The sequence below is a fragment of the Sminthopsis crassicaudata genome, chromosome 3, assembly GCF_048593235.1.
Source record: "Sminthopsis crassicaudata isolate SCR6 chromosome 3, ASM4859323v1, whole genome shotgun sequence".
Classification (NCBI taxonomy): domain Eukaryota; kingdom Metazoa; phylum Chordata; class Mammalia; order Dasyuromorphia; family Dasyuridae; genus Sminthopsis; species Sminthopsis crassicaudata.
This window is the reverse complement of record NC_133619.1, coordinates 474942924-474958328: the sequence shown is the minus strand read 5'-3', so window position 1 is coordinate 474958328 and position 15405 is coordinate 474942924. Positions and strand designations below refer to the sequence as shown.

General features: G+C 35.8%; 1 protein-coding gene across 2 annotated transcripts in view; it reads left to right on the top strand.

Moving 5' to 3' along the window:
- Positions 1 to 15405, top strand: part of B3GLCT (beta 3-glucosyltransferase) — a 135984-nt gene that overhangs the window by 73004 nt on the left and 47575 nt on the right. For both annotated transcript variants that reach the window (XM_074303538.1, XM_074303539.1), the window contains exons 5-6: positions 2995 to 3071; positions 7670 to 7781. In XM_074303538.1, the coding sequence (XP_074159639.1) occupies positions 2995 to 3071; positions 7670 to 7781 (189 nt within the window). The remainder of the gene's footprint in view (positions 1 to 2994; positions 3072 to 7669; positions 7782 to 15405) is intronic.

The window sequence follows — 15405 nt, the reverse complement described above, 5'->3', positions numbered from 1 at the left end:
CATTTCCTTTTACCACAGCCATTTTAGATATCACACTATTCTCTAAGTTCAGTATTCCTTCTACCTTTGTATATTTGCTCAAGTTCTATCTCTTAGGAAGAGAACCTTTTTTTTTAAACCACATATTTGCATGAGTAAGCATTTTCATCTTATTCTTCTTTTAAATCAAAACATAGAAACAAACTCAGTGAAGCACCAGATTGAAGACCATCTTTGACATTGAGACAAATATTGTAAATCTTTGTTCAAATAAAGCAATCCAACATTGAAATGAAATTGATCATTATATTGTGTTAAACATCTTCAAGTTGTAACTTATTTCATTGAAATATTATTAATATTTGATAAAATTTGTAAAATAAATAAATTTAACATGAACTTTGACATCTGATGGCAAGCATATAAGGTCTTGCTGGATTGCTTCATTTATTTCTTATAGAATGTCCCCGATAAAATATTATTATTTTTTAATTTTATATTTAGACTTTTCATAATTATAGGTAGTATAAAATTTTATATTCTTTAATTTTTATTATATGAAATGTACATTTTATATTGGGCTTTTGAGGGGAAGGTTTTTTTGTAAAAAAATTTAGATAATAAACTAAAAGTTTATGATGAGTAGAATAATTACCCTGGGGTTTATAGCATCCACAATTGTTCATAATAGTTTTTTTTTTTTTTAGGTGTTGTTATACTTGGAATAAAGTTGTAATAAAAAGTGTTAGGGACCATTGCTTTAATGCTATCAGCTTGAGTACTCATTCCAGTATATTATTTTCAATATCAGTTGTAAGTTAATATTTTTTCCATATCATCAATACCATTGGGTAGTATTCCATTATCAATTTAATTAGATAATATCAATTATCTTTTAAAAGAAATAGTTACTGAAAAGACATTGTGAAAACAAAAGTACAAAAACTTCCCCCAAACCAATTACACATTCTCCCCTCTGTTCCAGAGGGATAGAGGGCTCAAAGATTTCTTCAAGATATTTGCCTCACCAAGCTCATCTACCAAACCATATACATACTGGAGCAATATCTCCTTTTCTGCAGGACATAGTGTCTCAGTGGGCTGATCTGCTACTAGGCTGAGTCAAGCCAATCATTTGTCAGGACTGTGCTGGTATCCCAGAGTCAGGGACTGGTAAGCACTCTGTTCATGGCCCTCAGTAGAGAGCATAAGAGGATAGTGCTGTAGTGCTGTCTCCCTTTCCTCACCTGAAGGCTTATAGTCTACATTAAGATAAATAAATACTAAAGAATGGTTTTTTACAGTACTTAAAGACAACTGGGGAAGCCAAGAGATATTGGTGAAAAGGAAAAACGTATCAGATATTAAAGACAGTTTCAGTTCAAACAAAAAAATCAGCATTGGTAGTTCACAGAATACATAGAGGGGAATAAAATTTAAGAAGTATGGAAAAGTAGGAAATGACAAGTTATACAGCACTTTAAAATCCAAACACAAGGTTTTCTAATTGATTCAGGAAATAATATGGTCACTGGAATTTCCCAAAAAGGAAGGTTAAGATATGGTCAGACCTGAATTTTAGGAAAATCAATTTGAAACTTGATTGGAGAGAGGATTGATGGAGTAGGAAGAGACTTGAGACTCGAGGGAGACCTACCAGCAGATTATTGCAAGAGTCCAGATGCACCAGAGAGGTTTTAATTTTAGAAGTTAGAATGGAAATATTAATAAGGTATAAATGAAAGGACTTGGTGCCTTTTGAATATTGGGGTAGGTAAGAGAAAGTGGGCAATGAAGAATAATACCTATGTTGGGAGCCTAGGAACAGGGAAACTGGTGGTACTTTTTCAGTAGCAGGAAAGTAAGGAAAAGGAAAGAGTGTGACAAAGAATTGGTTCATTTCTTTCTTTTTGATTCATCTTAATCTCTGATTACTCTGATGCTAATTTGTACAACTATGCTGAAGTAGCTTCTATGTAGAACAAAGAAACAAACCTCATTTATTTTTAAATCTCCAACTTTGTCAGTCAACTTTTTCTTCAGAAAATAATTCAAAGTATACAACTTGCAAGGTTGAATTGATGATCGCAGTAATTCTGTAATGATATACTTGGCAAAATTGTATGTTTATCATTTCATTTTCCTATCCATGATGATTAGGAGAATATGTTTTTATATCTCGTATAAAACTTGTGATAATAAAGTATATTGAGAGGACAGAAAAAAATGCCAGTAATGAAAAAACTAAATCTTCCCATTGTTCCTCTAGAAAGTTTTATAACACAAACATTTCTATTCTTTCTATAGTTACTTAAAATAGGGAAAATAGTGTTATGTTCTCAAAATGAATGCCATTTAATTAAATATTAATGAAGTTAAAATGTAGATCTGTATTCTTCTTACTAGAAGTGTGTGTAAAACAATTACGGTTTCTCTAGCAATGGATCATATTTAGAAATACATAAAGCATAAACCCCCTATATTGTCTCCAAATTTGCTACCTCACTCTGAATATTTATATTGATTTATTAGCCTAAAAGGTGAATTTATAGTAATTTTTCTTATGTACCTATGCTTACCTTTCTTATGTACCTATTTTTCTTATGTACCATGAGCTTTCTCTTCCTTGAAAGAAGAAATCCTCTTCATAGGATTAATTCTTTTCTAGCTATAACCCTTGGGAACACCTATTTACTTCTGTGGCTTTTCCTTTTTCTCAATTCTTACATTCTAGTTTAGGAAAATCATCAAAAATTTCTCTTGAAAAAGCTTAGTTAATGTTTCATTACCCAGATAAAGGGAAAAATACACATTTAACTGGAGAATGCTCATTTCCTATAGGCCCTAAGGAGAAGAAAAAGGATTTTGACCCAACTTTGACATTAAAATCACCTTTGTCCAGAAATGTTAGTGTTTAAATTAAATAGGTATTTAATATTGTAGTTGTCGTGTGTTTTGACTTATTTCTCTATCTTGTTTATTTGTTCATTAATTTTACTTTATTGTGTATTTCAGGAGCTCCCCAGAGTTCTTCTTGTTCATCTGCTGGATAAGCATGACGGAGCATGGACCATACTTCCGTTATTACCTCAGTATGTATGAAAATTTTTTTTCAGAATTACTGATGACTGCACCAGAATTTGCTTCTGTTACTTAGTTTTTCTTGCCAGAAATTTGCTGGGTGTTTTTCTAACTTTCAGAATTGGTGACTTAGGGAAGTGAGAATGAAGCAGGTTGTGGTCCCTTTAAAAAACTATATTTCCTATTGATATGTGATTCCTTTCAGATTCCCAGCCCCTCCTGGCTGAGGCATATCCTCCCCAGACAAGTTGTCTTTCCAGGATGCCAGAGCCTTTGATTCAATTACAAATCCTGTTCAAAAAGCATCCCTTTGAATTCCAATAGGAGATCTGGACTTGTCCCAGCCCCCACTGGGTCTGAGCCAACTTGGGCTCTCCCAGGCCCCATTAGGACACTCAATATAAAAGAACCAAACTAAAACCCTCTCTTTGTAGAGGTTCTAAACATGCCAGCTATACCATGCTTGCTATGCCAAGGGCCTCTGTCCCCTGGAATATTTTTTTCCAGTGTTATCTTCTCCTTATCCTCACCTATTTCCTAACCAGACTTCATGCCTCTCTGTCAGGATTTCTAACTTTACTTCCAATCCCCATAATAAACCTCTTTCATCAATCTAGGTTTTTGAGTCTGTAAATTCTTTTACAGAGAACTTCTGCGCCACCAGAAGGGAGTCCCTAAAACTCGCTACCCTTGCACCAAATACCAAGGGGTTGCAGGGGAGCCAAACCTTTCCATTTGGTTCCCTGGCTCCCAAACCTGTCACTAGACCTTATCATTTAACTCCCTGACCACCAGAAACCCTAATCTCGTTTTGGTTCCCTAAATCTAGACCTCATCACTTGTTCCCTGACCTAGAACCCCAAAAACTAGACATCATTTGTCAACCGAATGGATGGATCCCCAAAACTCTGGACACTCAGAACCAATTTGGGTTTTGAGCTGTTGGAGCAGTATTCTCCCAGGGAGAATATCTGCATTTTCCTCCTTTTGTCACATCACTCTATATCTAAAGGTAGTGGGCACCCAGGCTGGGTCTGGACTGTGGGCAGTATTCTCCTGGGGAGAGTATCTGCATTTTCTGGCAAAAGGCCTCCTTTTGTCACACTCTATTTTTCGAGATAGTAGGATCAGGAAATCTGTAACTCTAGACAAGGTAAAATACCTTTTTTTTCTTTTCCTGTTCTGTAGTGGACACTCAAGCCACCTGGGTCAGGCTTGGGTTGTTGTTGGAGCTCTACACTCATGCACAATTCTTTCTTGGGGGATGCCCCATATGAATTTGTGTGGATTGACAAAAGGCCGCCTTTTGTCTCACTCTCTGTCTTTAGAGACATCTAGACACACAAGAGATGCTGCAAGAATTTGGGAAAAGTAAAAGCTTTTACCTTTTCACAATCTAGAAATACCTCTGCCTCTAGAAATCCCTCCTTGAGCAGAGGAAACCCTGCCCTTCCAGAGACAAAGGACCTTCCTTTGCATCTCAAGGCACTTCTAAACTCCTTTTTCTCTCACCAGAAAGTCCTGTCCTCAGGCAGGAACTCTGAGACAGGAGAGGAATGTTTCTTTAAGAAAGCTGAACCTGCCCCCCCCAGACCAAGGAGACACATGGCTGTTCTGGGGACCCCTCTCAGGTCTAAGGCCAGCACTCTCTTTGATCTGTCTTAGGGAGATAACCGGAAAAACTTAAGAGGAGCCATGCTTGAGTCATCCCACTCCACTGTTAAATACACTGGAGTCTCTAATGACCAGGCTGTAGCCACGGGGAGAAAGGTCACTGAATTGGGGCAAGCGTGGAGAACATCTCTCTACCCTTGGCTGCTACTCCCTGGAGAAGCAGCTCCTTCAGGTCTTGCTTCCAACAAGATTTCGAGGTTTGGACGAGCTCCCCCTCCCTCAAGTTTTGGCATGGATCAACAGAAGAGCCCTCACTATTCAGGAAGCACTGGGTAAGAACATTGCAGTTCTTTCTCCCTCACTTTCTCACTCAGCACCTCTGGTCTTTCCTCCCCCTCCTCTACAGAGTGGGGATCACAGAGGAATCAAAGCCTTTGTCAGACCCCTCCCATATGGCTTGGCAACTTGCCATTTTAATGCTCTTATCCTGTCCCCTTATTGGTGTACTGTATGGTGGGGAGATTGGGGACTCAATCTTATCTTCTCAAATCTCTGGAAAAGTTTTTTACCCAACTTTTAAACTAAGGACAAGCGGGCCATGCCCCTCCCAGAACCTTTGCCTGGCTCTTAAAGGAGCCACAGCTTCCAGCTCTCTCAGGAAGCGAGCTTGTGCCATACATTTTAAAACAGGACTTAGTTTCCCTGATTCTGTCTCTCCTGCCTTAGAGCAGTATCTCCTGTCACAGCCTTTTACAAAGACAGGGGAATCTGAACTGCTCTCGGTGTTTTTTTTCCCCTAGTCTCAGGGCACTTGCTTAAAGTGCCACTTCCTCAGTTCCTTGTGGAGAAATGAATAGCCTAGCTGTGGAAAGCAGGCTATGTCCTCTCTCTGTCTCTGTCTCTGTCTCTGTCTCTGTCTTTGTCTCTCTCTCTCTCTCTCTCTCTCTCTCACTCTCTCTCTCTCTCTCTCTCTCTCTGTTTTTCTCTCTCTCTCTCTCTCTCTGTTTCTCTCTCTCTCTCTCTCTCTCTCTCTCTCTCTCTCTCTCTCTCTCTCTCTCTCTCCTCTCTCTCTCTCTCTCTCTCTCTCTCTCTCTCTCTCTCTCTCTCTCTCTCCTCTCTCTCTCTCTCTCTCTCTCTCTCTCTCTCTCTCTCTCTCTCTCTCTCTCTCTCTCTCTCTCTCTCTCTCTCTCTCTCTCCTCTCTCTCTCCTACCCAACTTTACAGATGGGAACTTCTCATTCCTAATTTTCTCAGGCCTAAGAACTTTTGCTTTTAGCATATTCACTCCTCTTTTTTCTGGATTGGCATTCTATGCCTCTGCCAGCAATTAAAAGTTTCTTTTCTAAGCTCCAACCCTGACCAGGTTGCAGCTTCAAGAAAGACCTTTGGAATGATGATTATGGAATAAAAATTCCAAAGCAAATTTAAATAAATTGTTAAGAGAGTGAAGATAGCTTCTTTCTTTCTTTTCTCATTCCCTGACTGCAGCAGGAAATGAGGAGTTAGAGAGAGAGAGACTGAAACTATTTGAAAACTCCTTAACTACTTTCAATTTGGTGAACACCTTTAAAGGAAAAGAGGCCTTTTCACTAGTTTGCAGAATTCCCTTGTGGGGATTCCTGTGGTGTCTCTCTCTAGACTTGTTCTCATTCTATACTTGGTCCCTGACAAATTCTCCCTTGCTCTGTTGTGTCACAGTTCTGCCTCAGTTTCTCTGACATTACAGCTCAAGGAGCATTTTGTTGCTCTTCTTCTTTAGAGAAGGACGAGGGGCTACAGAATCTGGATACTGTCTAGAGTCAGGTAAGGAGCTATTGAATGGAGAACACTAAAGTTTTTTATTTTTTGTTTTTTTTTTTTCTCCTAGAAGTCAAGGATTTCAGTCTTTCTAGTGACAGCTGATTTCCATTTGGTGACCATTCTTGAGGTTTGTTTTTTTTTTTCCAGTAAGCCACCATAGCACCCTTCTATAGCGGGGAGCATAGCTCAAATTCCCCGGGACACACATGTGGAGCTGTCCGGAGCCTTGTGCTCGTGCAGATTTGTCTCTACAAGGATGCTTGGACAGACAAACTTCTGTGGGGTGACAAATAGTCCACTTACTGAGGAGAGCTTTTGTCACATCTTTGTCTCTGGGGATGCCTAGAGCAGATGAGAGCTATAGAATTGGGAAACTTCCAGCTTGGGACTTGTTTCCCCATCCCTAAAGACTCACCTTTAGGCTGTCTCTTAATGCAGAAACACTTGGTTTGAAAAAATACCTCAACCTCAAAATTTATACACTGATTAGATTAGCTGAATTCCAATTTCCCTCCACCCATCAACTCTCTGGAGCCCTTGAAAGGAGCCTTCTTTGCATCTTAAAAGTACACTCTTAAAGTGTCTTCTTTTTCTTTCAAATCCTGGGACAAGCCTGGATTTCCTATTGGAAGTCAAAGGGATGCTTTTTGACTAGGATTTGTATTGAATCAAAGGCTCTGGCATCCCAGAAAGACAAATTGTCTGGGGAAGATATGCCTCAGCCAGGAGGAGCTGGGAATCTGAAAGAAATCATAGATCAATAGGAAATACAGTTTCTTAAAGGGACCACAACCTGTTTCAAGGGGACAGGGAATTTAAGCATTGGAAAGTTTATTGTATCTCATTGCATTAAAATCACATTTGTTAAAATTTGATTTTGAATAAAAAGAAAATATTTAAATTAAAAACACAATTTACTTCAAAGGTAAACAAATAATTCCAGAATTGAGTGTGTGAGCATTCTGTTATCTGCCTTCTGAGAGTTTTTTAATGGGAAAAGTGAATTTGAAGGGCCAATAAGGTAAAATTCTCCTCTTTGTACCATTGTCTAAGGAAAGGAAAATTATGTGAAAAAAAATAGGGCTCTCATCATCTTAATCTTCCATTTTTTTTTTTTTAATTTCCTGCTCACAACTTTGTGGTTTTATGACAAATTCAATTTGAAGTAGAACTTATTGTAAACTATTTCTTCTTAGTTTTTCCACATCATTTAGCAGAAACTCATCATGGATTTTCTTCTGTGAAGAAGAAACAAGAATACACATTCCAAAGCTCTTAGAAACTCTGCGAAGATATGACCCATCTAAGGTAAAGGAAAATTGAAATGCTAATATTAAGCCTTCAGGGGAAAACCTTAAAGAGGGTTTAGTATTGATTAAAAGGAGTGGAAAGCTAGTAAATAACACTTCTAAATGATTATTCCAAGTAGTAAAAAATTGGAAATAGTCCAGAGGCTGTGTTGTTAGGATTTTTTTGTAAAGAGCTTCCAATTTGAACATTTTCTTTTATGGTTTTATGGCTTACAAAATGAGAGCTCTAATATGGTACTTCTTTTTTTAAATGAAAGGAATATTAAAATATATTAGCAATTTGGGAGGGTTAGACAAATGCAGTAATTCACAGTTAAGAAATCATCTATTTTATACATAACGTTAAATGAACTATTTCAGTGCTCAACAATAGCTTGAGTTCCATTAACTTTATAATTTTTACTTCTTTTTTTTGGGAGGGGTGTGTTTGCATATATTCTTCTTAGTAGATATAGTTTTGAATGACAGCATTAAATTAACTTCCAAGGATTTGGAGTTAGGAAGATCTAAGTTGGAATTTAGTCTCAGATATTTAACTCTATGACAATGGGCAAATCAATTAATTTCTCATACTCTTACTGTCTCCATCTATAAATGGAAATAATAATCACACCTACTTTAAGCATTATTGTGAAGATTAAAATTAATATTTGTAAAGGCATTTTGCATATCTAAAAGCTATTTAGTTAACATTTGTATAGGGATAGGGAATACTTAATAAAGGTTTCTTTATTCAGTCATTTAAGTCTTACAAAGTGCTTTCTCTTTATCTCCTTTCATATTAGCTATAATCATTATCATTATTGTTATTATTCTCTATCTTGATCTTAATTAAGATTTCTGGAACCATATTCAGCTGTCTTTAAGTCACCACTAACCTGTGGAGATCTTTCTGGAACAACTAGAATGGGTCTGGATCAGTGGGTCTTCACTCAGACCAAACAGACTTGGGCATTCTTTGGAAATGATGAAAATCTGGAATTGCACTAATCTTGCTAAGACATTTTAAACTGGCCTCTTATCCCTGTGCCTCTTTTCTATAGACCACACACTACAATCTAGTCATATTTTATTGTACCAAGAGAAACAGGAGGATTTTTTTTTTTTTTTTTTTTTTTTTGCCTGAAGCTTTGGGATCATTTCAATTTATCTTTCATCATCATTCTTCTCATTTTAGTACCTTGTGCCTCTTAGTCAATCCATATTTGCTGAATTAACTTGGTAATTGTAATTAACTTGGTAATAATAATAGTTGGATGAGCAAGCTGCCCATTCTATTTGTTAAAAATTAAATTTATTCTATTTTAATATGTAGAATAAAGCAAGCATTTCTATAACATAGTATAATAAAAAGATGATCGTTTATGAAACTGCAAATCTATTGTGTTCAGCTTATTATAATACATAATAAAGTTATCATGGAAATTTCTTTTTTTTCTCCTCTCCCCAACCATGGCTAGCTACCATTAGATATATATATGTGTGTGTGTGTGTGTGTGTGTGTGTGTGTGTGTGTGTGTGTGTGTGTGTGTGTGTGAAATCATTCTATAAACATTCCTATCACAGATAGAATTTCTTCATATGCTCTTTGTAGTTAATTTGGGTAGTTATAATAGTCAAAATGACTAAATTACTCAATTGTTCTTAAAGCTTTATTGCTTTTACTATATGCAATGTTCTCTTGGTTCTGCTCTTTTTGTTCTTCACTATTTTGTATAAACTTATACATGTTTTTCTAAGATTGTTGAACATATCATTTCTTACAACACAGTAGTATTCCATCATGGTCACATACCACAACTTGTTGAGCCATTCCCCAATTGATGGGCATCCCCCCAATTTCCATTTTTTTGCTACCACAAAGACAGCTAGTATAAATGTTTTTAGAGCATAAAGGTTCTTTGCCTTTTCCCCTAGTCATCTTTGGAAATAGATCTAGTAGTAGTAGTATTGCTGGGTCAGAAGGTATAGAGAATTTAATAACTCCTTGGGTATAATTCCAGATTGCACTCCAAAATGGTTGGATTAATTCAAAATTCCACCAGCAGTGAATGTGTCTCAATTTTTCCATGTCATTCAATCAATTTAGCCAATTTGATAGGTATAAAATTATCTCTATTCTAACAATAACTTACTCAAGGAGGAGAAAAATCACCAATTTATCTTGCCAAGGAATTTTAGACTGGTTAAGCCAATCAGCCAGCAGTTATGAATCCCATGAATTGATCTCATTTGAATTTTCCCTTTATATTTCTATTGGACTAGAACCATTTACTTTATTTTGCACACTAATAATAATTTGGTTGCTATTTTTCAATCATGTCTGACTCTTTATGATGCAATGGACTTTTTGTGAATGGGGGCAAGGATATTGGCGTGGTTTTCCATTTTCTTCTCTTGCTCATTTTATAAATGAGGAAACTGAGGGAAACAGGGTTGCCCAGGGTCACACAGCTAACGAGGTTGGATTTGAACGCAAATCTTCCTGGCTTCAAGCCCTGTGCTCTAATCCCCTCTACCACCTAGTTCCTTCTATAATAATAATAATATAGTATTTATTGTGTTCTAAGTACTAACCAGAGCCAGTTAAATTTTTTTTAACACCATAATAATAATAACTAATCATTATATAGGGCTCATTATGTACTAAGTACTTTATAATTATCTCATTTGATTCCTGGTACATCCCTAGGAGGTAGCTACTATAATTATCCCCTTTTTTCAAATAAGGAAACTGTGGCAAACAAATTGTCTTGCCCAGGGTCACATGGCTAGTGAGTATTAGAGGGGCAGATTGAACTCAGGTCTTCCTGACTCCAGACCTAATACTCTATCCATTGTAAAGTTCCAGGCATTATGCTAGATTTTGGGAATATAGAGGTGAAAATTAAACAGCCCCTGGTCTCTAGAAGCTTACATTCTATCAGCAAATATAAGTACATATATATGTGTGTGTGTGTGTGTATAAATAAGTATATACAAACTAAATATTGGTATTTTTGAGAGGAGAGGCTTTCATTCCCTGTCCCATAAAAGGTTTGTCTTTCTTTGTAATGTTCTGGTTAGTTTTCTGGAGGTCTTGGAAGTAGCCTTGTTTTCAACAGAACAATTACCACAAGAATAGTCAGGGATAAGGTCCAAAAATCTTTCTTGTCTCCTTCACAGTCTGTCTCCTTGCCTGGGCCCAGGCTAGCTTTCTGGAGGCCTTCAGATGGGCTTTGGTCTCAGTGGAGGAAGCAAAAGAGCCACCATGATGGTCTCTGTCTTGAAGTCTCTCTGAGACTTGAGCTCCAGCCTCCAGTCCTCTGTCTTCTCCAAGTCTGGAGTTTGTCCCAGTTTATATACTCTATTACAATTATATCATTACAGTATACTGAGTATAAACCAATCATTATATCACTAGGGAACCATTATTTGTTGTATGATTAAATCAATCATACTGAAGTAGAGAACTATTAATCACTGTGCTAAACTAGATAACCATTGTATTATCAATTCTACTGTCTTAACACCTTGTTGTAAGATTAAATAAATAATACAGAGTTCCTGCCCTTTACATTTCTTGTTTCATGTAAAGCTTTTGTTAGGTGATATGCTGTCTTTGCTTGTTTTAAACAAAACCAACAACAATAAAAAAAAAAAAACCCAAAAAACCCACTGAATACCAAAACAAAACTAAAAACCTCTCAACTTTCTCTCTGAATGTGGAAGTTGTAATTTTTGCTAAATCTTTTTTTTCATCTGTAGATCATTCTTTCTATTATCCATAGCTTAAATTCTGTTAATAAGTATAATGACTCTCATTGCTTTTTTTCCAGTGAAAAAAATAGAATTGATGATTTCAGAAGTTCAAGACAAGTTCATAAAAATAGAAAATAAAATAAAATAAAAATAAGAGAAAATCCAATCAGAATCTTTAGCTTTTCTGAATCTCTCAAAATTTTAGAATATTTTATTAAAATGGCATCGAAGAATAAGCATTAGATATGAGATTTGTTTTAAAATCACAGTCAAATTTCAATTCAGCCTAAAATTTTACAAGAAAAACAACTGAGAGGTTGAATGCTATAGTAAAAAGCATGCTGGGGGCAGCTACATAATGCACTGGATAGAGCACAGCCCTGAAGTCAGGAGGATCTGAGTTCAAATGTGGCCTCAGACACTTAACATGTCCTAGCTGTGTGACACTGGGCAAGTCACCTAACCCTAGTTGCTCTCCCTCCCTCAAAACTTCTTGGGCTGAAAGTAGGACACCAGGATTCTTTGCTTAGTTCTTATACTCTTTCCTTTGTGATCCCTGGCCAATCACTTAGCTGTTTGAACTAATTCTTTATCTGTAAAAGGAATTGAGGAAGCAGGATAACTTTCTAGGTCCCTTTCACTTCTAAAACTTTGAGGTTCCCAGGATTTGCATGGATAAAGTCATACTATAATGACCTTATTTAGTATTTTCAATAGGAAGCTATATTTCTTTGTATTAACAATCCCTTTCTCTTCATCAGTCCTTTGACCTTTCTAGCAAATAAAAATATAGTCAGTGTTATATGATCGGGTAAATAAAGAAAAATAGGTCTTTTCCCAACTTTGGCATTTTTTCTTCCTTAAAATGGATCTTCCACTGCCTTCATTTATCAGCACAGACTTCTACATAAATCTGATTTAATCAAAATACTTTCCCTATCTTCATTTACTGAAGTGCCATTTTTTACTTCTTCAAGGAGAATATCTAAGACTTTAATGTTAGGGTTTAAATGTGATGGCTATATTGTTCTTAATGATGAAAAGATTTTATTATAAAAATCTTTGTTGTGTTCCTTCCAGCTTCCTCCTTAGACAGTGAGTTCCTAAAGAGCAGGGACTGTCTTTTGTCTTTTTTTTTTCTTTGCCATTATTTATTAATTTTTTTTCTTTTTTGAGAAAAAGAGGAATAAGAGAAAAAAAATCAGCAAAAGCAATCCGACTTTAAAAAAAAACAACAACAACAACAACAACCAAACAAACAAAACCCAAATACTTGACAACATATGCAATAATTCCCATCCATGGATTCTCCCATCTTTGCAAAGGAGTAAAGGAAGATGTCTACTTCTATCTTCTTCTTCTTCTTTTTTTTTTGGATAATGACATAGCAATCATTTTCAATTGTTTTGCAGTTTCTTTGCATTTATGTTATGGTAGTCATTGTATATATTATTTTCTTCTCTCCTTCTGTGTGCATTATTTATTGCAAATCTTTTTAGGCATTTGCCTAAAATTACAATACTATTCCATTCTAGTCAAGCACTTTACTTTTTAGCTTTTCTCCAATCATTGGGCATGTACTTTGTTTCTAATTCTCTATTACCACAAAATGTGCCACTATAAATATTTTGTTTTATATTAGTGACCTCTTTGGGAGTATGATTTTGACCACTTTATTTATATAATTCCAAAGCACCTTTCCAAATATAATTCTAATTCATAACTTTAGCTGCGCTGCAGTAATACACATTTTTTTCTACAGCCCTTCTAACAATGATTATTCCTGTTTTTTCTCATCTTGCAAATTTGCTGGAGATAAGGTGAAATCTCAGAACTGTTCTGATTTCTGTATTTCTCATTAAGTGATTTGGAGAATTTTGTAATTCTTTTGAAAACTGTTCATAAACCTTAGCTTCCCCTCCATATCTATCTATCTATCTATCTATCTATCTATCTATCTATCTATCTTGGATACTAAACATTTGCTGCTTAAATTTGATACAAAGATTTCCCCCCCACACTTTTTAAAAATTAATTTTATAATTATAACATTTTTTTGACAGTACATATGCATAGGTAATTTTTTTTACAACATTATCCCTTGTATTCCTTTCTGTTCCAAATTTTTCCCCTCCTTCCCTCCATCCCCTCCCTTAGATGGCAGGCATTCCCATACATATTAAATATGTTATAGTATATCCTAGGTACAATATATATATATGTGCAGAACCGAATTTTGTTGTTGTTGTTGTTGCAAAGGAAGAATTATATTTGGAAGGTAAAAATAATCTGGGGGGAAAACCAAAAATGCTAATAGTTTACACTCATTTCCCAGTGTTCCTTCTCTGGGTGTAGCTGATTCTGTTCATCATTGATCATTTGGGATTGGATTAGCTCTTCTCTATGTTAAAGATATCCACTTCCATCAGCATACATCCTCATACACTATCATTGTTGAAGTGTATAATGATCTCCTGGTTCTGAATGTTTCACTCAGCATCAGTTGATGTAAGTCTCTCCAGGCCTCTCTGTATTCCTCCTGTTGGTCATTTCTTACCGAACAATAATATTCCATAACATTCCTATACCATAATTTACCCAACCATTCTCCAGTTGATGGGCATCTGTTCATTTTCCAGTTTCTAGCCACTACAAAAAGGGCTGCACAAACATTTTGGCACATACAGGTCCCTTTCCCTTCTTTAGTATTTCCTTGGGATATAAGCCCAGTAGTAGCACTGCTGGATCAAAGGGTATGCACAGTTTGATAACTTTTTGGGCATAATTCCAGATTGCTCTCCAGAATGGTTGGATTCTTTCACAACTCCACCAACAATGCACCAGTGTCCCAGTTTTCCCACATCCCCTCCAACATTCATCATTATTTGTTTCTGTCATCTTAGCCAATCTGAGAGGTGTGCAGTGTGGTATCTCAGAATTGTCTTAATTTGCATTTCTCTGATCAATAGTCCTTCATATGAGTGGAAATAGTTTCAATTTCATTCCCCCTCCCCCTCTTTAATACCTTCCCTTCTTATCCTAAATGCACTCATTTTGTTTGTGTAAGAGCTTTTCAATTTCATGTAATCAAAATTATCTATTTTACCTGTTGTAATTACCTCTTTCTGCTTTAGTTAAGAATTCATCTCCTACCTACAATTGTGAAAGTTATACAATTTGTTTCTCTTCTAATATTTCAAATAATAAGAAATTTATTAGTCAAGTTATGTATCCATTTTGGCTTTATTATAAACCTAGAATATTTTTTGTTATCTTTATCCAAGACTACTTTTGCATTGATGTCATTGAGTATCAAAATATGTATTGATTTAATTTAGAGTTCTTGGTATAACTTCTCTTCCTTTTTTTCCATTGTAGCAGATATTGTTATATAAGCTGCAATCAGTTTTATAATGATGTTTTTGCAAATACTGTCATGAATACTACAATACAAAATCACCAGGGGTACAATGAAAAATAGTTCTTGTTTCCATTGGCCATACAATAAAACCAACTCCACAATTCCATGATTTCCATTCCATTTAGTTGCAATTTCTTTCTGTCTTCTGGTTTGAATTACAGTGTGTGAATATTAAGATTGATATGATGTAGTTCCTTTCTCAAAATTTCTTAAAACTAGAGTAAACTCTCTGTTATCCACCATTCTGTTAACCAATGCTTTTTGCACACCTACAGGAGAAGGATGATTGACAGTGTAGCATAGTAGATTTAGAGCCAGACTCATAGTCATGAAAACTTGGATTTAAGTCCTATCTCTTGATACATACTAGCTATGGTACCTTAGACAAGTTACATGAATTCTCCTTTCTCTGGACAACTATCTAAAACTATATGTTTGGTTTTTCCCATTACAAAAATTT